The sequence below is a fragment of the Salmo salar genome, chromosome ssa13 (genome assembly GCF_905237065.1).
Source record: "Salmo salar chromosome ssa13, Ssal_v3.1, whole genome shotgun sequence".
Lineage (NCBI taxonomy): Eukaryota > Metazoa > Chordata > Actinopteri > Salmoniformes > Salmonidae > Salmo > Salmo salar.
In genome coordinates, this window is record NC_059454.1 from 13,573,780 (window position 1) to 13,597,309 (window position 23,530).

At 45.9% G+C, this 23,530-nt stretch overlaps 1 protein-coding gene across 2 annotated transcripts in view; it reads left to right on the plus strand.

Moving 5' to 3' along the window:
• Positions 1-23,530, plus strand: part of LOC106566473 (rho GTPase-activating protein 39) — a 139,818-nt gene that overhangs the window by 101,435 nt on the left and 14,853 nt on the right. For both annotated transcript variants that reach the window (XM_014134542.2, XM_014134545.2), the window contains 3 exons: positions 7,670-8,306; positions 8,767-8,862; positions 19,849-19,922. In XM_014134542.2, coding sequence (XP_013990017.1) covers positions 7,670-8,306; positions 8,767-8,862; positions 19,849-19,922 — 807 coding nt within the window. The remainder of the gene's footprint in view (positions 1-7,669; positions 8,307-8,766; positions 8,863-19,848; positions 19,923-23,530) is intronic.

A 23,530-nucleotide genomic window follows, 5' to 3' on the forward strand; every position in this document is an offset into this window, starting at 1 on the left:
AGATTTGACGGTATATGGCCCCGTCCATCGTCCCTTTGATGTGGTAAAGTTGTCCTGTCCCCTTAGCAGAAAAACACCCCCAAAGCATAATGTTTCCACCTCCATGTTTGACGGTGGGGATGGTGTTCTTGGGGTCATAGGCAGCATTCCTCCTCCTCCAAACACGGCGAGTTGAGTTGATGCCAAAGAGCTCCATTTTGGTCTCATCTGACCACAACACTTTCACCCAGTTGTTCTCTGAATCATTCAGATGTTCATTGGCAAAATATAGACAGACGGGCATGTATATGTGTTTTCTTGAGCAGGGGGACCTTGCGGGCGCTGCAGGATTTCAGTCCTTCACGGCATAGTGTGTTACCAATTGTTTTCTTGGTGACTATGGTCCCAGCTGCCATAAGATCATTGACAAGATCCTCCCGTGTAGTTCTGGGCTGATTCCTCACCGTTCTCATGATCATTGCAACTCCACGAGGTGAGATCTTGCATGGAGCCCCAGGCCGAGGGAGATTCAGTTATTTTGTGTTTCTTCCATTTGCGAATAATCGCACCAACTGTTGTCACCTTCTCACCAAGCTGCTTGGCAATGGTCTTGTAGCCCATTCCAGCCTTGTGTGGGTCTACAATCTTGTCCCTGACATCCTTGGAGAGCTCTTTGGTCTTGGCCATGGTGTAGAGTTTGGAATCTGATTGATTGATTGCTTCTGTGGACAGGTGTCTTTTATACAGGTAACAAACTGAGATTAGGAGCACTCCCTTTAAGAGTGTGCTCCTAATCTCAGCTCGTTACCTGTATAAAAGACACCTGGGAGCCAGAAATCTTTCTGATTGAGAGGGGGTCAAATACTTATTTCCCTCATTAAAATGCAAATCAATTTATAACATTTTTGACATGCGTTTTTCTGGATTTTTTTGCTGTTATTCTGTCTCTCACTGTTCAAATAAACCTACCATTAAAATTATAGACTGATCATTTCTTTGTCAGTGGGCAAACGTACAAAATCAGCAGGGGATCAAATACTTTTTTCCCTCACTGTAAATAACCAGACATCAGCAATTAGCAGGGTCTGTAATAGTGGTTCTTTTATCAAACCATAATCTAAAAACTAACACGATTAATCAGGATTTATTTGAACACACTTTGTGGGCAATGTGGTGTTAAGAGTCTGTATTTGTCGTAACTTTGCCATTCTCTCTTATCTGTGAGAGTTGCCACTGTCGCTGGCTGGATGTGTCTGTTTTGAAGGTACCCCAGCCTGCTATGCACCCCCCCTCCCCCAGCCTCCCCAAATGTGCCTGAGGAGGAGTATCTTACCATGTTATCTGCAACCCAGCCTGTGAGAGAGCCCAGTCACACACACAGGACACTGCTAAACCCAATCACAGACTATCACACCACACACACTGACCAGGAAGAGATGGCACTGACAGACATCTTGAACACACAGAGAGAGAGAGAGAGATGTTTTTACAAAAATATTGATTTGGAGTTAAATAAACTTGGATTTTTCGTCAAGGACATATACAGCATACTACCCTCCACAACATAACCTTCACTATGTCACCAGGACATATACAGGATACTACCCTCTACAACATAACCTTCACTATGTCACCAGGACATATACAGGATACTACCCTCCACAACATAACCTTCACTATGTCACCAGGACATATACAGGATACTACCCTCTACAACGTAACCTTCACTATGTCACCAGGACATATACAGGATACTACCCTCCACAACATAACCTTCACTATGTCACCAGGACTTATACAGGATACTACCCTCTACAACATAACCTTCACTATGTCACCAGGACATATACAGGATACTACCCTCCACAACATAACCTTCACTATGTCACCAGGACATATACAGGATACTACCCTCCACAACATAACCTTCACTATGTCACCAGGACATATACAGGATACTACCCTCCACAACATAACCTTCACTATGTCACCAGGACATATACAGGATACTGCCCTCCACAACATAACCTTCACTATGTCACCAGGACATATACAGGATACTACCCTCTACAAGATAACCTTCACTTCAAATCAAAACTCTAAACCTACAACCTGATTTTGGACATAATGACCTGGAAGGATTCCTACTACCAAAGATGTTTATTTCCAAGCTATACAGAAAATGCTCTGGCAAACAAACAACAGTAACCTGAAAACACCATCCAACCTGGAACTGAGTGAGTAATTCAGTTTCAGGAAACTTGAATGTCCTCAAAGAGGTAATTCATCTTGCAGCAGTCATAAAACATATAACATGCAACTTCAATTAGCACTGAGATGTGACATGAGAGGTGTCAAAGCCCTTGAGCCCAACAATGGCAGAAGAGTTCCACAGCCCACCCCAACCAAGTACAGAGACCTTTGAAGCCCTCTCCCGCTGTTCAGAGGTCATTACAATACAATACACCCTCTGGATGTAAAAAATGACAAGGCACAAAAAGAGTGCAAAAAAAGCTCATTATGGAATATCAAGAGACACTTTTTGCTGACTATTATAAAAATGGGAACATAAACAACTTAATCTTCCACACATCCCCTGGCATGGTGCAGTGCTATATTAACACAGACCATCCCCTGGCATGGCACAGTGCTATATTAACACAGACCATCCCCTGGCATGGCACAGTGCTATATTAACACAGACCATCCCCTGGCATGGCACAGTGCTATATTAACACAGACCATCCCCTGGCATGGCACAGTGCTATATTTACCAGACCATCCCCTGGCATGGTGCAGTGCTATATTAACACAGACCATCCCCTGGCATGGCGCAGTGCTATATTAACACAGACCATCCCCTGGCATGGCACAGTGCTATATTAACACAGACCATCCCCTGGCATGGCACAGTGCTATATTTACCAGACCATCCCCTGGCATGGCACAGTGCTATATTAACACACTACACCTCTGTTAAGAGGGAAGGTGTTAGCGATGGGTGGAAACTCGGGATACTAGAAAACAACCTGTACAAGTCTAGAACAGAACTGAGTGCTGGAGGAAAAGGAGAGAATGATGACATGTGACAGAGAACAACTCATTAGAGAACTGGCCATCATGCAGAGAAGCCAGCAGAACAGTCCATCCCAGACCCTGACCATAGTCTCATCACCACAGCAGAACAGTCCACACCAGACCCTGACCATAGTGTTAACATCACAGCAGAACAGTCCATCCCAGACCCTGACCATAGTGTTAACATCACAGCAGAACAGTCCATCCCAGACCCTGACCATAGTGTTAACACCACAGCAGAACAGTCCATCCCAGACCCTGACCATAGTGTTAACACCACAGTAGAACAGTCCATCCCAGACCCTGACCATAGTGTTAACATCACAGCAGAACAGTCCACACCAGACCCTGACCATAGTGTTAACATCACAGCAGAACAGTCCATCCCAGACCCTGACCATAGCCTCAACACCACAGCAGAACAGTCCACACCAGACCCTGACCATAGTCTCATCACCACAGCAGAACAGTCCACACCAGACCCTGACCATAGTCTCGACACCACAGCAGAAAAGACAAATGAAGAACCCCAAGCCCAGGGGATCCCACCCCCTCTGAGAACCCCCCGTCAGCCACCCTGATATCCCTCCTGACAACCACCCCACACCCACTGAGGACATATACAAGCCACAGATTGTACTCCTTATGGACTCAAACGGGAAATATATACAAGATAATTTACTTTTTCCCAAACACAGTGTCTAAACTCTGATGCCCAAACACCCAGCATGCTCTAGACCTTCTGTCTGAGGACAAACTAGGGTTACCCAGCCACATAATAATACACACAGGCACAAACAACCTGGGAACATCAGAAGGAAATGGTGGCCACAGCACTCAAGGGAGTGATTGAAAAGCCTCTTCTACTTTCCCCAACGCACAAGTGGTTATCTCCACCCTGCTACCATACAGTGGGTTAACGCTAGTATTTTCCATGACTGTGCCTCAAAACCAAATATCTACCTGGCCCACCACTCCACCCTGGACTTGAACAGCCTTTACGACCAAGTCCACCTATACAAGGCAGCAGTGCCCAACTTCGCCCGGACCCTAAAGGACATCGTCCTCAACCGCTGCCCCAACACCTCACACAGGAGCAACAGATCAACAGACACTCCACCCAGACGAGACACTCTCCCAGACCTGCAGGACCCCCCCCCTGCCGAGAGGACCTACATCCAGACCACAACACCACCAGCCACATCCACACCCCCACCCCAACCAATCAACACCCCCCCAAGTCAACCATGCCCACACACCATTTAGAACACCTCAGATTAGACCTATGCCCCTCCTGCCCACCCCATGCCCCCCACTCCCGCAAAGAGGGCCTCAACATGAGTCACACATACGCCCAGGCCGTGAGTAGGAAAACAGGCCCAGCCCCCACTCTTACACTAGCCCAAGCCAATGGCATGTACCAGATGCTCAGCAGGCTGTACTCACACTTACTGGTCTGAAGCCAAACCACACGACTAACATTGGACACTTTATGGAACACAAAATCTTCACTATCTCATCCTGGAATATCTAAAGCCTGAGGTCATCTGCCCTTGGCTTAAAGAGCAGGAACCTGGACTTCACCAAAGAAATCAGAAATACAGATGTTGTCATCCTACAAGAAACATGCTATAGAGGAGATGGGCCCACTGGTTTCCCTCTAAATTACAGAGAGCTGGTAGTCCCATCCACCAAACTACCAGGTGTGAAACAGGGAAGGGACTCAGAGGGTATGCTAATTTGGTATAGAGCAGACCTAACTCACTCTATTAAATTAATCAGAACAGGACCATTTTTCATCTGGCTAGAAATTCAAAAGGAAATGATCTCAACAGAGAAAAATGTCCTCATGTGTGCTACCTATATCCTCCCACTAGAATCCCCATACTTTAATGAAGACAGCTTCTCCATCCTGGAGGGGGAAATCAATCATTTCCAGGCCTAGGGACATGTACTAGTCTGTGGCGACCTAAATGCCAGAACTGGACAAGAACCTGACACCCTCAGCACACAGGGGACAAACACCTACCTGGAAGGACAGTATTCCCTCCCCCATATGCCCCCCTCAGCACAACTATGACAACATAACCAACAAAAACGGGTCACAACTCCTGCAGCGCTGTCGCACACTGGGTATCTACATAGTCAGTGGTAGGCTTCGAGGGGACTCCTATGGTAGGTACACCTATAGCTCATCTCTTGGCAGTAGTACTGTAGACTACTTTATCACTGACCTCAACCCAGAGTCTCTCAGAGCGTTCACAGTCAGTCCACTGACACCGCTATCAGATCACAGCAAAATCACAGTCTACTTGAACAGAGCAATACTCAATCATCAAAGCCAAAGGAACTGAATAATATTAAGAAATGCTATACATGGAAGGAAAGTAGTGTGGAAACCTACCAAAAAATCAATTAGGTAACAACTAATTCAGTCCCTTTTAGACAATTTCCTGTACAAAACGTTTCACTGTAATAGTGAAGGTGTAAACTTGGCAATTTCTCAGCTTCCCTATCAAATCCAAAAATTTCAAGCAGACATTCTAAGAAAATGAACAACAATGACAGATGATTTGATGAAGAATGCAAAAACCTAAGAAAGAATTTGAGAAACCTATCCAACCAAAAACATAGAGACCCAGACAACCTGAGCCTACGCCTTTTGGGGAAATGCTGTTTTGGCCTGAGTGGGTCTTAGTGGAGCTTAGCTCCAGACCTGCTGAGGGGGTTAAGATTGGAAAGCTTTGGGCCTGAGCTGTGGAAAAATACACCAGTTGTACTTCTGACCAACGGCCCACATGGTTCACCATGCTGCATGGATTACTACACTACTGAAAAGATTATAATGCCGCTTTTGTTTTTAATAAGACCACATTATGAAGCCCTTACTACATAGACATATGTATTTTACGACTGCTATGTAAAATAAGGGTACCCTCCCTGGTCCCTACCCACGCATCTCTGTCAGAACAATAATGTAAAGCCTGATATATAAGAGGCCAGATTTCCTCTAACAGATCTGCCTGACTTCTGAAGCATTATATTGTAAATATGAGGTCATATGAGTATGAATGTAAAAGCCAATCTTTCAAGGTTATTGTTGGTTATTACTGTTTGTTCTTCTTTAGGCCATGTAATTGAGTTTGAAAACACCTTTGGTAAGACATTAGTGTTGGTTCAGAGGCAAACTCATTATTGATATGATTGTGATTGAATTACCTGGATGTTCCAAAGAGAGAACAATGGTGGCCATTTGGGATTTGATGTGATTCATTGCATAAAGGGAACAAATAAAAGTCATGTTATTAGATTAGTTAAAGTATAGTGAGCGCAATTCTAAATGCAACATGTAAAGTGTCGGTCCCATGTTTCATGAGCTGAAGTTAAAGATCCCAGAAATGTTCCTCATGCACAAAAGCTTATTTCGCTCAAATATTGTGCACAAAACATTGTTGTTAGTGAGCATTTCTCATTTGCCAAGATAATCCATCCACCAAACAGGTGTGGCATATCAATAAGCTGATTAAACAGTATCATCATTACACAGGTGCACCTTGTGCTGGGGGAAACAAAAGGCCACTCTAAAATGTGCAATTTTGTCACATGCTACAGATGTCTCAAGTTTTGAGGGAGCATGTAATTGGCATGCTGACTGCAGGGCTGTTGCCAGATAATTGAATGTTAGTTTCTCTACCATAAGCCACCTCCAATGTTGTTTTAGAGAGTTTGGCAGTACGTCCAACCGGTCTCACAACCGCAGACCACGTGTAACCACGCCTGCGGGATCATCTGAGACCAGCCACCCGGACAGCTGATGAAACTGTGGGTTTGCACAACTGAAGAATTTCTGCACAAACTGTCTGAAACCGTCTCAGGAAAGGTCATCCGAGTGCTCGTCGTCCTCATCAGGGATCTTGACCTGACTGCAGTTTGGCATTGTAACCGACTTCAGTGGGAAAATGCTCACCTTCGATGGCTGCTGGAGAAGTGTGCTCTTCACGGATGAATGTATGGCGTCGTATGCGACGAGCGGTTTGCTGATGTCAAAGTTGGAAACGGAGTGCCCCATGGTGGTGGTGGGGTTATGGTATGGGAAGGCATAAGGTATGGACAATGAACACAATTGCATTTTATTGACGGCAGTTTGAATGCAGAGATACCGTGACGAGATCCTGCCATTCATCCACCATTCAATGTAGTTTAATTTGTATTTGGTAAAGGGCCAGTGGCAGTGGAAGTGTTTTGGGGTGATGGAAGGGAAGCAGCCAGAGGAAGGCTACAGAGAGTGGGGGATGGTTGTTATGTTACCAAATATGTGTTTAGATGTGATAGCCACATTGGGTCACCTATTTCTAGAGTGTGATCTGCGTGAATGATTCCAGATTCTACTCTGTTAACACTTTAGGGGACATTAGTAAACTGATCCTACAGTATGCACACTGACGAACACACACACACACACACACACCATAATTTACATTCTCTATGTACAGTATGTTTACAGCATTAGACACACGCCATTAACAGACAGTAATTCTCATATGATTCCAGCTGTAGCGTTTATGTCTATGCCTTGCTAAATCTTCCTCTCCCTTTGGGTCTTCTTCTCCAGGCAGGAACACTGGACTCCAAGGCCCAGTCGGAGATCTCGTCACAAGGCGGAGGTAATGGACACAGGGGCACCAGGGGCTCCCCCCATGGAATCAAAGTGACTGGAGACAGGAGGGGATGTGGGGGAGGAGGAGGTGGCAGCGTGGGATACCAGTACCCTTACACCACCCTCTGTAAACCTCCTCCAGACACCAACATGGTGGACTGGGCCAGTAAGAACCTGAACCTGCACACCCAGGGCCTGTTCCGCCGCCGCGTCTCCATCTCCAACATGCTCTCCTGGAACAGGGGCTCCATCAAGAAGCCCATGCTGATCACCAGCGACCGCACCGTCAAGAAGGAGGCCTGTGAGATGTTCAAGCTGATTCAGGGCTACATGGGGGACCGTCCAGCCCGGCTGGAGCGCCGTCACGCCGCCCTGCTGGTGGTCACTAAGTGCTGGGGAATGCAGGCCCTGAGGGACGAGCTGTACGTCCAGCTGGTCAGACAGACCACTGACAACCTGAGCCTGAGGAGCCTGGAGGCCGGCTGGGAATTCATGGCCATCAGCCTGGCCTTCTTCTCCCCCTCACCCAAGTTCAGAAGCTACCTGGAGGGGTACATCCAGACACACCTGGAGCCTTCCAACGACAAGAAGAGTGAGTGGCAAAACTGCTTCTATTGATAATAATGTTTGTACTATTTATATACAGTACATCTATGAATCTTTTTCTGTGTTTACCATGGATTATGGGTTGGTGAAGGTTGTTTTCCTGTAGCTGGTGGTTTTGGAATAAATATGATTTATTTGTTTGATTAGACTTGGGTGCATCCAGAGGTGTGTTTATGTATCCGGTATTCCCGTGCGTTCACAAACAGACAGTTGATATTAGTTTTCCAGCTATTATTATCTGGGATTCGGGCCAGATCAAACAGGATGCAGCACTGGAAAAGTGAGGAGAAAAAAAGGAGTGGGAGTAGGGTCAAAGTTGAGAGAGCCCAGCACAAAACACCATCATCTGTTTTTCAGACCTAGACACTGGGAAGAGCGTTATTGCGACAAATCTTTAATCAAAATAACATTTTGTCTTTCCGTCCTCCTCGCCACTTCATTTACAGTCATGCAGCACATTATGGAACAACAGGACATGAAGAACAAGAAGAATTCAAAGTCCCGGAAGAAGAGGAAGCAGAACAACGAGGAAGAAGAAGAGGGTGAGTTTCACTACAGTAACACTTGTTCATTCACAGAAGAAAAAGAGGAAGGATTAACAGTTGAATTAAATTTATTTGGGTGAAAAACATATACAAAAATGTGTTCCTAGAGGATAGCAGTTACAAGTATTAATTAAAACGCTTGATCCAAAGTAGTCCTCACAGTGTCACCATCTTACAGCCGGCAGGTCGACACTCACAGAAAATATTAACCTATGATCACACTTTATTTGGATAGTCCGGATTTTCCATTAGTAGATGTTCCACAGATAGTTTGTTGATAGTCATACTATCTGTTGATAAGCAACTGGTTGCTAAGGTTACGGTTAGGTTTGAATAAGAGTTTGAGTAAAAGTTTAGATTAAGTGTTAGGGTTAAGTTTATGGTTAGGATAAGGGTTAAGGTCAGGGTTAGCACTAGGGTTAATTACTTATTTGAAATGTTACTGATAGTCTGTACCAACGTGTTTCTTTCTATATGAGATTGACAATTGAAGGTATTGCACACATTCACATCAGATTAGCAGAACCACACAAAGGAGCCTTGAGGAACAAAAGCTGGGGTAATGTGTTTCCCTCTGTGCTTTATCTCTGTTGCCCAGCTGGGCAGGCTGGCACACACACACACACTGCCAGGCAGGGATTAGCAGGCAGATAGCCATGTTATAGGAGTGATCATCCCTGGCCCTGTCTCCTCCTAACCTTCTGGCCTAAAGAGCATTAGTAATGCTGTCCAGGCCATGGCTGAGGGGACCTCTCTGTATAGTGAGAGGAGACACCACCTACCTAGACTCAATAAGAGCCACCACTACCTGGACTCAATAAGAGCCACCACTACCTGGACTCAATAAGAGACACCACTACCTGGACTCAATAAGAGAGACCACTACCTGGACTCAATAAGAGACACCACTACCTGGACTCAATAAGACACCACTACCTGGACTCAATAAGAGACACCACTACCTGGACTCAATAAGAGACACCACCTACCTGGACTCAATAAGAGACACCACCTACCTGGACTCCATAAGAGACACCACTACCTAGACTCAATAAGAGACACCACCTACCTGGACTCAATAAGAGACACCACTACGTAGACTCAATAAGAGACACCACCTACCTGGACTCAATAAGAGACACCACTACCTAGACTCAATAAGAGACACCACCTACCTGGACTCAATAAGAGACACCACTACCTGGACTCAATAAGAGACACCACTACCTGGACTCAATAAGAGACACCACTACCTGGACTCAATAAGAGACACCACTACCTAGACTCAATAAGAGCCACCACGACCTAGACTCAATAAGAGACACCACTACCTGGACTCAATAAGAGACACCACTACCTGGACTCAATAAGAGACACCACTACCTGGACTCAATAAGAGACACCACTACCTGGACTCCATAAGAGGCACCACCTACCTGGACTCAATAAGAGGCACCACCTACCTGGACTCAATAAGAGACACCACCTACCTGGACTCAATAAGAGGCACCACTACCTGGACTCCATAAGAGGCACCACCTACCTGGACTCAATAAGAGACACCATCTACCTGGACTCAATAAGAGACACCGCCTACCTGGACTCAATAAGAGACACCACCTACCTGGACTCAATAAGAGACACCACTACCTGGACTCAATAAGAGACACCACTACCTGGACTCCATAAGAGGCACCACCTACCTGGACTCAATAAGAGGCACCACCTACCTGGACTCAATAAGAGGCACCACTACCTGGACTCCATAAGAGGCACCACTACCTGGACTCCATAAGAGGCACCACCTACCTGGACTCAATAAGAGGCACCACCTACCTGGACTCAATAAGAGGCACCGCCTACCTGGACTCAATAAGAGACACCACCTACCTGGACTCAATAAGAGACACCGCTACCTGGACTCAATAAGAGACACCACTACCTGGACTCCATAAGAGACACCACCTACCTGGACTCAATAAGAGCCACCACTACCTGGACTCAATAAGACACCACTACCTGGACTCAATAAGAGACACCACTACCTGGACTCAATAAGAGACACCACTACGTAGACTCAATAAGAGACACCACCTACCTGGACTCAATAAGAGACACCACCTACCTGGACTCAATAAGAGACACCACTACCTAGACTCAATAAGAGACACCACTACCTGGACTCAATAAGAGACACCACTACGTAGACTCAATAAGAGACACCACCTTGCTAGACTCAATAAGAGACACCACCTACCTAGACTCAATAAGAGACACCACTACCTGGACTCAATAAGAGACACCACCTACCTGGACTCAATAAGAGACACCACTACCTAGACTCAATAAGAGACACCACTACCTGGACCCAATAAGAGACACCACTACCTGGACTCAATAAGAGACACCACTACCTGGACTCAATAAGAGACACCACCTACCTGGACTCAATAAGAGACACCACTACGTAGACTCAATAAGAGACACCACTACCTGGACTCAATAAGAGACACCACTACGTAGACTCAACAAGAGACACCACCTACCTGGACTCAATAAGAGACACCACCTACCTGGACTCAATAAGAGACACCACTACCTGGACTCAATAAGAGACACCACCTACCTGGACTCAATAAGAGACACCACTACCTAGACTCAATAAGAGACACCACCTACCTGGACTCAATAAGAGACACCACCTACCTGGACTCAATAAGAGACACCACTACCTAGACTCAATAAGAGACACCACTACCTGGACTCAATAAGAGACACCACTACGTAGACTCAATAAGAGACACCACCTTGCTAGACTCAATAAGAGACACCACCTACCTGGACTCAATAAGAGCCACCACTACCTGGACTCAATAAGAGACACCACTACCTAGACTCAATAAGAGACACCACTACCTGGACTCAATAAGAGACACCACTACGTAGACTCAATTAGAGACACCACTACATGGACTCAATAAGAGACACCGTTACATCGACTCAATAAGAGACACCACCTACCTGGACTCAATAAGAGACACCACCTACCTGGACTCAATAAGAGACACCACCTACCTGGACTCAATAAGAGACACCACTACCTAGAGTCAATAAGAGACACCACTACCTGGACTCAATAAGAGACACCACTACCTAGACTCAATAAGAGACACCACCTTGCTAGACTCAATAAGAGACACCACTACGTAGACTCCATAAGAGACACCACCTACCTGGACTCAATAAGAGACACCACTACCTAGACTCAATAAGAGACACCACTACCTGGACTCAATAAGAGACACCCCTACGTAGACTCAATAAGAGACACCACTACCTGGACTCAATAAGAGACCACTACCTGGACTCAATAAGAGCCACCACTACCTAGACTCAATAAGAGACACCACTACCTGGACTCAATAAGAGACACCACTACCTAGACTCAATAAGAGACACCACCTTGCTAGACTCAATAAGAGACACCACTACCTGGACTCAATAAGAGACACCACTACCTAGACTCAATAAGAGACACCACCTTGCTAGACTCAATAAGAGACACCACTACCTAGACTCAATAAGAGACACCACTACCTGGACTCAATAAGAGACACCACTACCTAGACTCAATAAGAGACACCACCTTGCTAGACTCAATTAGAGACACCACTACCTAGACTCAATAAGAGACACCACTACCTAGACTCAATTGGAGACACCACCATCCTCACATACTGTATAGCAGAACCCCAAAAAATATTTGACACATGCTTCGTAAACAACAGGTGTGGACAGTGAAATAATTACTTAAGGGCCCTTCCCAACAATGCAGAGAGAAAGAAAATAGAGAAATAATAGAAAAGTAAAACACATAATAATAAAAGCAATAATAAATACACAATGAGTAATGATAACTTGGCTATATAGACGGGGTACCAGTACTGAGTTGATATGCAGGAATACGAGGTAATTGAGGTAGATATGTACATATAACCAGGAATAAAGTGACAGATAGTAAACGGTATCAGCAGCGTATGTAATGAGTCAAAAAGAGTTAGTGCAATAAGGGTCAATGCAGATAGCTAAATAGACTAACTATTTAACATTCTTATTGCTTGGGGGTAGAAGCTGTTCATGGTCACGCAGTCGTGGTTGAAGAGTGAGTACAGGAGGGAACTAAGCACGCACCCGTGAGGGGCCCCCATGTTGAGGGTCAGTGTGACGGATGTGTTGTTGCCTACCCTCACTACCTGGGGGCGTCCCGTCAGGAATTCCAGGATCCAGTTGCAAATGGAGGTGTTCAGTCCCAGGGTCCTTAGCTTAGTGATGAGCTTTGAGGTTACTATGGTGTTGAACGCTGATCTGTAGTCAATGAATAGCATTCTCACATAGGTGTTCCTTTTGTCCAGGTGGGAAAGGGCAGTGTGGAGTGCAATAGAGGTTGTGTCATCTGTGAATCTGTTGTGGTAGTATGCGAATTAGAGTGGGCCCAGGGTTTCTGGGATGATGGTGTGGATGTGAGCCTTTCAAAGAATTCCACGGCTATACATAAACAGTAGCTGTTTGTTATAAAGTAGCTGTTAGGTAAGTGAGTGTATTTCCTACCTCAAACCACTGCAACTTTCTGTAATGGTTCTACAGCTAGAGTCCCTCTCGGGATGGTCAGTGACATAGTCTGAATCACCCCAGCTCTCTGTGTGTGTCGTACAGTGGTGGGTGAACTACCCAATTGTCATACTTGAGTAAAAGTAAAGATACCTTAATAGAAAATGACTCAAATAAAAGTGAAAGTTACCCAGTAAAATACTACTTGAGAAAAAGTCTAAAAGTATTTGCTTTTAAATATATATTAAGTATTAAATGTAAATATCATTTCTAAAATATACTTAAGTATCAAAAGTAAATGTAAAAGTATGAATAATTGAACATTTCTAATATTAATCAAACCAAACAGCCTGATTTTCTTGTTTTTTTAAATGTACGGCTAGCCAGGGGCACGCTCCAACACTAAGATGTAATTAACAAATGAAGTATGTCCTTAGTGAGTCTGCCAGATCAGAGGCTGTAGGGATGACCCAGGATGGGCTCTTGATAAGTTTCTGAATTAGACCATTTTCCTGTCCTGCCAAGCATTCCAAGTACTTTTCGGTGTCATGGAAAGTGTATGGTGTATGGAGTAAAAAGTACATAATTTTCTTTAGGAATGTACCGGTAGTGAAGTAAAAGTAGTCAAAAATATAAATAATAAAGTACAGATACACAAAAACACTACTTAAGTAGTACTTTCAAGTATTTTTACTTAAGTACTTTACACCACTGGTGTCATGACATTGCAGTTGATGTTATTTAAGGGCATTTGATTCTGGGTGTTCTAGGGCTGACCCCATTTAGTCAACTGGTCGATTATTTGGTCTATAGGCCGTTGGTTGACCAAGATTTTTTTTGTCAAGCAGTTGCAAATATATCTTATTTTTCTTGAGACACCTGTCTGATTTGCACCTGTCTAAGTCGACTAATCCATTGAGGAGGCTGCGGTTTTGCCATGGTCCAAGATTAAGGTGAGTGTAGCTCAGATGTACAAGGCACATCCCTCTCCAAAGAGATATGCACACGCATCGGCAATGATCGGCACGCAGATTGGTAGAAATGGTAAGATACATTGGCACTCCAAATGGAAAGGTTGCTGACCCCTGGTGTAGCCTATTACCGGCAACTTCTGGAGCATAAAGGCAGAATCTGCAAAGGCCAGCAGCAGGAGTAAGAGGGTCGGGAAAATGTTTTTTTTTTTGCTTCTGATTAGGCAACCTTGATATCTGGCTCTATTTCAGTAATTTGTGTGTCTTAATGATTTAATCAAACGGTGTGCTTAAAGCATCAGACAAGTTCAGTGCATATGGTTGATTTTATTAAACACATAGTCTGTGTCTATATATGGAAAAATACACGTTTAAAAAGGTTGACCAATCAATTGGTTGAAAGAAAAGGTTGACCAATATTTTTTGTTGTTGTTGTCGGGGACAGCCCTAGTGGGTTCATTTGAACAATCAGATGGCTCCTCAGAGCTGTGTCCCAGCATCTTTGCTGGTCTCATGATGCAGCATTCTACCCTGAGGCCAAACACACTGCGTCTACCACACCAAGACCCAGACTGAAACCACATCACATCGCACAGTAATCCCCAGTCCTGCTACCAGCTGTACTAGTACTGTGACAGAGAGAGTCCCAGGCCCGGCTCCAGGATGACATGCCTGAGGGGGCATTTTAAATCCATGTGTTGTTTAAAGCACTAACAACACAAGGTAGATTGGTCTTACTGCTCTTCAAATGTACACACGTTTATTTGTAATGTAGCCGTACACATCAACAACCGTTGCTTTATATAATAACACAAGAAAGATATGCTCCCCACTAGGACGTGTATCTGAAATGCAGCCGTAGCTGCAGTAGGCCTACACATAATCTATGCCTACCAACTCTCACAGATCAGCTGACAGGATGAGCACCACTAGCTTGTCAACGAATCTTACAGGCTTCATAGTTTAAACTTAAATCATTACTACATTTCTGTTGAGTTTGTGGCACTACACAGTGAGCGTAACCAAGCCGCCACTTCTGCTACCAGCTGTACTAGTACTGTGACAGAGTCCACTCACTGTGCTACCACTACCAGCTGTACTAGTTGTGACCGTGAGTCCACTCACTGTGCTACCAGCTGTACTAGTACTGTGACAGAGTCCACTCACTGTGTTACTACTACCAACTATACTAGTACTGTGACAGAGAGTCCACTCGCTGTGTTACCAGCTGTACTAGTACTGTGACAGAGTCCACTCACTGTGTTACCAGCTGTACTAGTACTGTGATAGAGAGTCCACTCACTGTGTTACTACTACCAGCTGTACTAGTACTGTGACAGAGAGTCCACTCACTGTGTTACCAGCTGTACTAGTACTGTGACAGAGTCCACTCACTGTGTTACCAGCTGTACTAGTACTGTGACAGACAGTCCACTCACTGTGTTACCAGCTGTACTAGTACTGTGACAGAGTCCACTCACTGTGTTACCAGCTGTACTAGTACTGTGACAGAGAGTCCACTCACTGTGTTACCAGCTGTACTAGTACTGTGACAGAGAGTCCACTCACTGTGTTACCAGCTGTACTAGTACTGTGACAGAGTCCACTCCACTTTCCTACATCATTTAAGAGACTATAGAGCATGGGAGAGTTGTGGGAGGTTGAGATGTTTGTTGACTGACTCTCCTCCCCGCACTGTAGTAGAAAACAGTTGGTCACACTGTTCTCCACATCTGCCCTGGAGTGTTGTCACTGAGGACATATGGAACTACCGTCTTTGTGAGAGTGTTGTCACTGAGGACATGAGGAACTACCATCTTTGTGAGTGTTGTCACTGAGGACATGAGGAACTTCTGTCTTTGTGAGAGTGTTGTCACTGAGGACATGAGGAACTACCATCTTTGTGAGAGTGTTGTCACTGAGGACATGTGGAACTTCTGTCTGTGTGAGAGTTTTGTCACTGAGGACATGAGGAACTTCTGTCTTTGTGAGAGTGTTGTCACTGAGGACATGAGGAACTTCTGTCTTTGTGAGAGTGTTGTCACTGAGGACATGAGGAACTTCTGTCTTTGTGAGTGTTGTCACTGAGGACATGAGGAACTTCTATCTTTGTGAGAGTGTTGTCACTGAGGACATGAGGAACTTCTGTCTGTGTGAGTGTTGTCACTGAGGACATGAGGAACTACCATCTTTGTGAGAGTGTTGTCACTGAGGACATGAGGAACTTCTGTCTGTGTGAGAGTGTTGTCACTGAGGACATGAGGAACTTCTGTCTGTGTGAGAGTGTTGTCACTGAGGACATGAGGAACTTCTGTCTTTGTGAGTGTTGTCACTGAGGACATGAGGAACTTCTGTCTGTGTGAGAGTGTTGTCACTGAAGACATGAGGTACTTCTGTCTTTGTGAGAGTGTTGTCACGGGTACCGATAAAGGTGGAGGCGCGGTTGGATGGGGATGGTCGTTGGAATGTTTTGAAGGTAGGGAGGTGGCATCTTTGTGGGCTTCACCAGCTGCCTCTCTGGGCCCAGGCTGCTGAGTGGGCATTGTTCTGGGCGCCAGTTTGGGGCCTCGGCTCCAGATCTTCATCAAAAGAGGAGAAAGAGGGCGTAGGGGGTTTGTTTTGGTAGTGTCCGATCTCTCTGTGGCACGTTTAAGAACGTGTGGCTGACAATGGGGCCGGCTCATGGGCCTCAGACAGGCTGGGCAGCCAGGCATTGTGGTGGCAGCAGTGGGTGTCCTGGAAATGAAACAGTGGACCAAGCCCAGTTAAGCCCCCAGTACAAGGGGAGCGTGGGCCAGAGGAGTGGAGTGGCTGGGGCCTCTTCTTCTCTCTGTGGAGGATTAAAGGTTGGCCGTTACACCACCAACTATTTGTATGCAAATACTCTCCGTTTCCTCTGAATCTTTTCTCTGGCCCTGGCTGTCCCTGTTTAGCGTGGGATCGCTGGATCCCATTGGACACTCAGCTGAGGCTTAGGCCACAGACACAAACAGGCTACAAGTGGAGAGTAATGAAGAGACTGTTGGATCTTTTATGTCACCTGCTTTATAGATGCCCACCATCCCCCACATCAACTCCCTAGTTCTCTGTATGTTTTTTTTATGCATACAAACACATTTACAGCCATGGTAACAGACTTATACACACACGTCCATGTAGCCCCACCCTGTCCTCTCTCTGTCTTCTTGTGGTATCATATAGGGATTATGACCCCCAGGCAGTGGAAAGGCAACACAGGATTCTCTCTGTCTCTCAGAGCCTTAATAACAGTCTCAGAGGTCTTAACCGTGGTGCTCAGTGGTACAAGCCAGCCCTCTACCCTGCCTGGGCTATGTGCCTCAGTAACATCATCTGACACATAAGAGGGGAAATCAGTCCACCGCTCCCACATGCTTGTCATTCCAACCCTAACAACACAGGAGAAGGAAGGAATGCTCAGGAAGTAGGAGAGAGAGAGGAATGCTCAGGAAGGAGGAGAGAGAGAGAGAGAGAGAGAGAGAGAGAGAGAGAGAGAGAGAGGAATGCTCAGGAAGGAGGAGAAAGAGAGAAAGAGGAATGCTTGGGAAGGAGGAGAGGAAGAGAGAAAGAGAGAGCGACAGAGAGAAAGAGTGCAAGAGAGAGAGCAAGAGAGGGGGAATGCTCAGGAAGGAGGAGAAAATGGAAAGATGAGGAGAGCAGGAGAGAATAACAGTACAGAAACCATTAGAGAAGAGGAAAATAAATGAAGGATTGTGAGGGGCAGAGGAGTGAGGAGAGAAGTGAATAAAAGAGGATAAGAGAAGACGAGGGATGTGAAGACAATAAGGTCTAGAAAAAAGGAAGGAGCAGATCTTGTAGCAGGTGTTCCCAGCAGCAGTCCTGAGCCAGAGCGATGTGTGTGTCCTGCAGTCCTGCAGCGATGTGTGTGTGTCAGCAGCACAGAGATCAGAGAGCAGAGACAGGGGCTTGTGAAACCACTGCCCTGCCTCTTAAATATGTGTTTTTACAGCCAAATAAAAGAGGACTTCTGCCTAAAACAACTCCTATAAAACTCTCTTTTCCTTCTCTGTTAAAAAGCCCTCCATCCACTATGTTGACAACACTGTAAACACGGTCAGAAGAGGAGGAGAAGTTAAAGGGTTTGTTCTGGACTGAGGTCATCAGGCTGTGTGACGGGTCACCTCTCTGACTATCCCTGTTGAGGCCTGCTTGGCCATGAGCCCTCACAGCTGTGCTCGGAGGTGAATGACCCAGTAGTATTATCCAGTCTGGTGTCTGGTCCTCTGAGCCGATACAGTGCTACAGTAACACTAGGTCCTGGGCGGGCTGATGAACGACAGCCCTGTCAGTGTTCCATTTTCTCTTCCTCGCCTGGTCTCTGGGACCTGCCCAATTTGAGTCCCCCCCCTTTCCTCTTCCCCCTGAGGACCTTACTTTGATATGTCAGCACCCCTCCTCTCTCTTTGTTGTTTCATGAAGCCGTAAAGTTGTCCCGTGATTGAATTACTTTTCCTCATAATTGAAATCCATCTCATTCCCGTTGAGGAGAAAGAACAAAGTTAAATCCCCCCTCCAGAAATCAACACCATGTCAGTTATGTGTGTGAATCATTAGACTTACGATAGGAGACAATTGCAAAACCTTTTTAAAGCCTCAGGTTCTCGTAGTCTCTCAAAACTCAACTCAGCTAACCCTCTGCCAAACCTCCTGCTGCTGTTTTGTTGCTGAGGACAGGCTGTGAACGACTTTCACCTGTTTGCCATAAATCTGTGTGATGTAGTTTCAGCACCAGGGTCTGCAGCCAAGATGAACTCTGGTTCTCACAGAGTAAGGACAACAGAAGAAAAAAATGTGTTGGCCGGCCAATACTTCATTCTATACTCTTGGAAAGGATTCTACATGGAACCAAAAAGGGTTCTACCTGGAACCAAAAAGGGTTCTTCAAAGGGTTCTGATAGACAGTAGTAGGACTGGCAGTTAAAGTAGAAGCAGTTGAAGCACAATTAAAAATGCAGATTCAATAATGATAGTAGTAATAGTGCTTTAATAACAGTAGCAGTACTATCTGTGATACTATCTGTGATAGTAATACTTAGTGTTTGATATCTTGGTGGCTTTAACCTTGAGGTACAGCTGCTCCCTTCAGCTCGATAATACGGTAATAATACACCATGGTGACTGTGCAGGATTTTCCTGGAATGTGCAGCAGAGCTGATATCCAAAATGCCCTGTGGTGAACAGATTTGGTTTTGATGATTCATTGGTAACATGTTCTGTCGGTGTGGTTTATGACCCCTGGGTATTACTCCAAACTCCTGTGGAACTGACACTGAGGACTTTCACATGCAGATAGAAAATGGTAACGAATTGTATTACTGCCTCAGGATTGGTCAGTAATGGTGTCTGTCATCTCCCCTCTCTCCAGGCCTGCCAATCAGCACATATGCCAAGTACTGCTACCGCAAGCTGCAGAAGGTCGCCGTCACTGGGGGCAAAAAGGTAAGGTCATCCTAAAACACTATTAAAATGGCCAGGGAGGGATGTCATGCAAGGAATACAAAGACAGAGGGGGGTTGCTCCATCGCTCACTGCTCTATCGCTCACTGTTCCATCACTCACTGCTCAATCTCTCACTGTTGGACTGGATTGACATTTCATTTCCAGACATTCTGCTGCAGTTTTATATTCTAATTATCTAAATGATCTAGGAACTCCAACTCTCCCAGCAGACAAAAAGAAGTGGAATGTTTCTATTGTTCTAGTGAGTTAGTGTTGCCCCTGAGGTTAGCGTCGGCTATGAAGCGAGGCATTCTGGGAGCTCACACATGTGTTAGCAATCATCACACTGAGCCGTTAGGAGTCCTCAGCAAAATAGGCACTAATCTGTAAACCAAAACTGAGACGGGGGCGTTACAACAACCCTTCAGACCCCCTCCGCCACCCGCTCTCTCCCAAATCCCCACTGGACACGTGGATCTAAAGAGGGGATTCAAGTCTGAGCTTGTGCCTACCAAACCACCCCTCCATCAGACAGCCAGTAGAGCAGCCATCTCCCAACCTCCACCCTGTCCTCTGTTGTGTCCCACCCTGTAATCAGCCAGCCCACAGCCTGCCCACTGCAGCCTTACTGCAGCCCCAGGCCAGGCACTTTTACTGGGGGCTATATTTCAAAGCAAATTTTATTTGTCACATTCTTCATAAACAACAGGTGTGGACTAACAGTGAAATAATTTCTTAAGGGCCCTTCCCAACAATGCAGAGAGAAAGAAAATAGAGAAATAATAGAAAAGTAAAACACATAATAATAAAATATATATTAGATACCCAATGAGTAATGATAACTTGGCTGTATAGACGGGGTACCAGTACTGAGTTGATATGCAGGGGTACGAGGTCTTTGAGGTAGATACAGTATGTACATATAACCAGGAATAAAGTGACAGATAGCAAACAGTAGCAGCAGCGTATGTAATGAGTCAAAAAAAGTTATTGCAAAAAGGGTCAATGCAGATAGTTAAATAGTTAATCAACTAGCTACTCAGACTAACTATTTAGCAGACCTATGGCTTGGGGTTAGAAGCTGTTCAGGGTCCTGTTGGTTCCAGACTTGCTGCATCAGTACCGCCTGCTGTGCGGTAGCAGAGAGAACAGTCTATGACTTGGGTGGCTGGAGTCTGAACATTTTTACGGCCTTCTTCTAACACCATCTGCTATAGAGGTTCTGGATGGCAGGGAGCTCGGCCCCAGTGATTTACTGGTCCATATGTACTACCCTCTGTAGCGCCTTGCGGTCAGATGCCAAGCAGTTACCATACCACGCCGTGATGCAGCCAGTCAAGATGTTCTCAATGGTGCAGCTGTATAACTTGTTAAGGATCTGAGGGTCCATCCTAAATATTTTCAGCCTCCTGAGGGGGAAGAGGCGTTGTCATGCCTTATTCACGACTGTGTTGGTGTGTTTGGAACATCATAGATCCTTAGTGATCTGGACACCGAGGACTTGAAGCTCAACCTGCTCCACCACAGCCCTGTCGATGTGGATGTGGGTGTGCCCAGCCCTCCGTTTCCTGAAGTACACGATCAGCTCCTTGGTCTTGCTGATGTTGACGGAGAGGTTGTTGTCCTGGCACCACACTGCCAGGTCTCTGGCCTCCTCCCTATGGGCTGTCTCAATGTCGTCGGTGATCAGGCCTACCACCGTCGTGTCGTCGGCAAACTTAATGATGGTGTTGGAGTCGTGCATGGCCATGCAGTTGTGGGTGAACAGGGAGTACAGGAGGAGGCAAAGCACACACCCCTGAGGGGCCCCCGTGTTGAGGGTCAGTGTGGCGGATGTGTTGTTGCTTACCCTCACCACCTAGTGGCGTTCCGTCTGGAAGTCCAGGATCCAGTTGCAGAGGGAGGTGTTCAGTACGTAGTGTTGAATGCTGAGCTGAATTCAATGAACAGCATTTTCACGAAGGTGTTCCATTTGTCCAAGTGGGAAAGAGTAGGGGGCAGTACAATTGAGATTGCATCAATTGTAGATCTGTTGAGGTGGTATGGAAATTGGAGTGGTTCCAGGGTGTCTGGGATGATGGTGTTGATGTGAGCCATGACCAGCCTTTCAAAGTATTTCATGTCTACAGATGTGAGTGCTACGGGGCGATAGACATTCAGACAGTTTACCTTGGCATTCTTGGGCACAGGGACTATGGTGGTCTGCTTGAAACACTTGCCAGCTGGTCAGCACATGCCCGGAGTGCGTGTCCTGGTAAACCTGTTTAATGATCTTACTTACACCGGCCACGCAGAGCTGGTGCTGTCACTCATGGTTCAAACATAGAAGGCATTTAGCTCTGGTAGGCTCACGTCACTGGGCATAGAAGGCATTTAGCTCTGGTAGGCTCGCGCCACTGGGCATAGAAGGCATTTAGCTCTGGTAGGCTCGCGCCACTGGGCATAGAAGACATTTAGCTCTGGTAGGCTCGCGTCACTGGGCATAGAAGACATTTAGCTCTGGTAGGCTCGCGTCACTGGGTATAGAAGGTATTTAGCTCTGGTAGGCTCGCGTCACTGGGTATAGAAGGTATTTAGCTCTGGTAGGCTCGCGTCACTGGGCATAGAAGGCATTTCGCTCTGGTAGGCTCGCGTCACTGGGTATAGAAGGTATTTAGCTCTGGTAGGCTCGCGTCACTGGGCATAGAAGGCATTTAGCTCTGGTAGGCTCGCGTCACTGGGTATAGAAGGTATTTAGCTCTGGTAGGCTCGCGTCACTGGGCATAGAAGGCATTTAGCTCTGGTAGGCTCGCGTCACTGGGTATAGAAGGCATTTAGCTCTGGTAGGCTCGCGTCACTGGGCATAGAAGGCATTTAGCTCTGGTAGGTTCGCATCACTGAGCAGCTTGCGGCTGGATTTCCCTTTGTAATCCATGACAGTTTGCAAGCCCTGCCACATCCGACGAGCACCAGAGCTGGTGTAGTAGGATTCGATCTTAGTCCTGTATTGACACTTTGCCTGTTTGATGGTTTGTCGGAGGCCGTAGCAGGATTTTTTTTATAAATGTCCAGATTAGTGTCCCGCTCCTTGAAAGTGGTAGCTCTAGCTTTTAGCTTAGTGCGGATGTTGCCTGTAATTCAAGGCTTCTGGTTGGGATATGTACGTACGGTCACTGTGGGGACGTCGTCGTAGATGCACTTATTAAATAAAGATGGTGATTGATGTGATAAACTCCTCAATGCCATCAGATGAGTCCCAGAACATATTCCAGTCTGTGCTAGCAAAACAGTCCTGAAGCGTAGCATCCACATCATCTGACCACTTCCATATTAAGCAAGTCACTGGTACTTCCTGCTTTAGTTTTTGCTTGTAAGCAGGAGTCAGAAGGATATAATTATGGTCAGATTTACCAAATGGAGGGCGAGGGAGAGCTTTGTACATGTCTCTGTGTGTGGAGTAAAGGTGGTCTGGAGTTTTTTTCCCTCTGGTTGCACATGTGACATGCTGGTAGAAATGAGGTAAAACAGATTTAAGTTTGCCTGCATTAAAGTCCCCGGCCACTAGGAGCGCCGCTTCTGCATGAGCATTTTCTTGTTTGTTTATGGCCTTACACAGCTCGTTGAGTGCA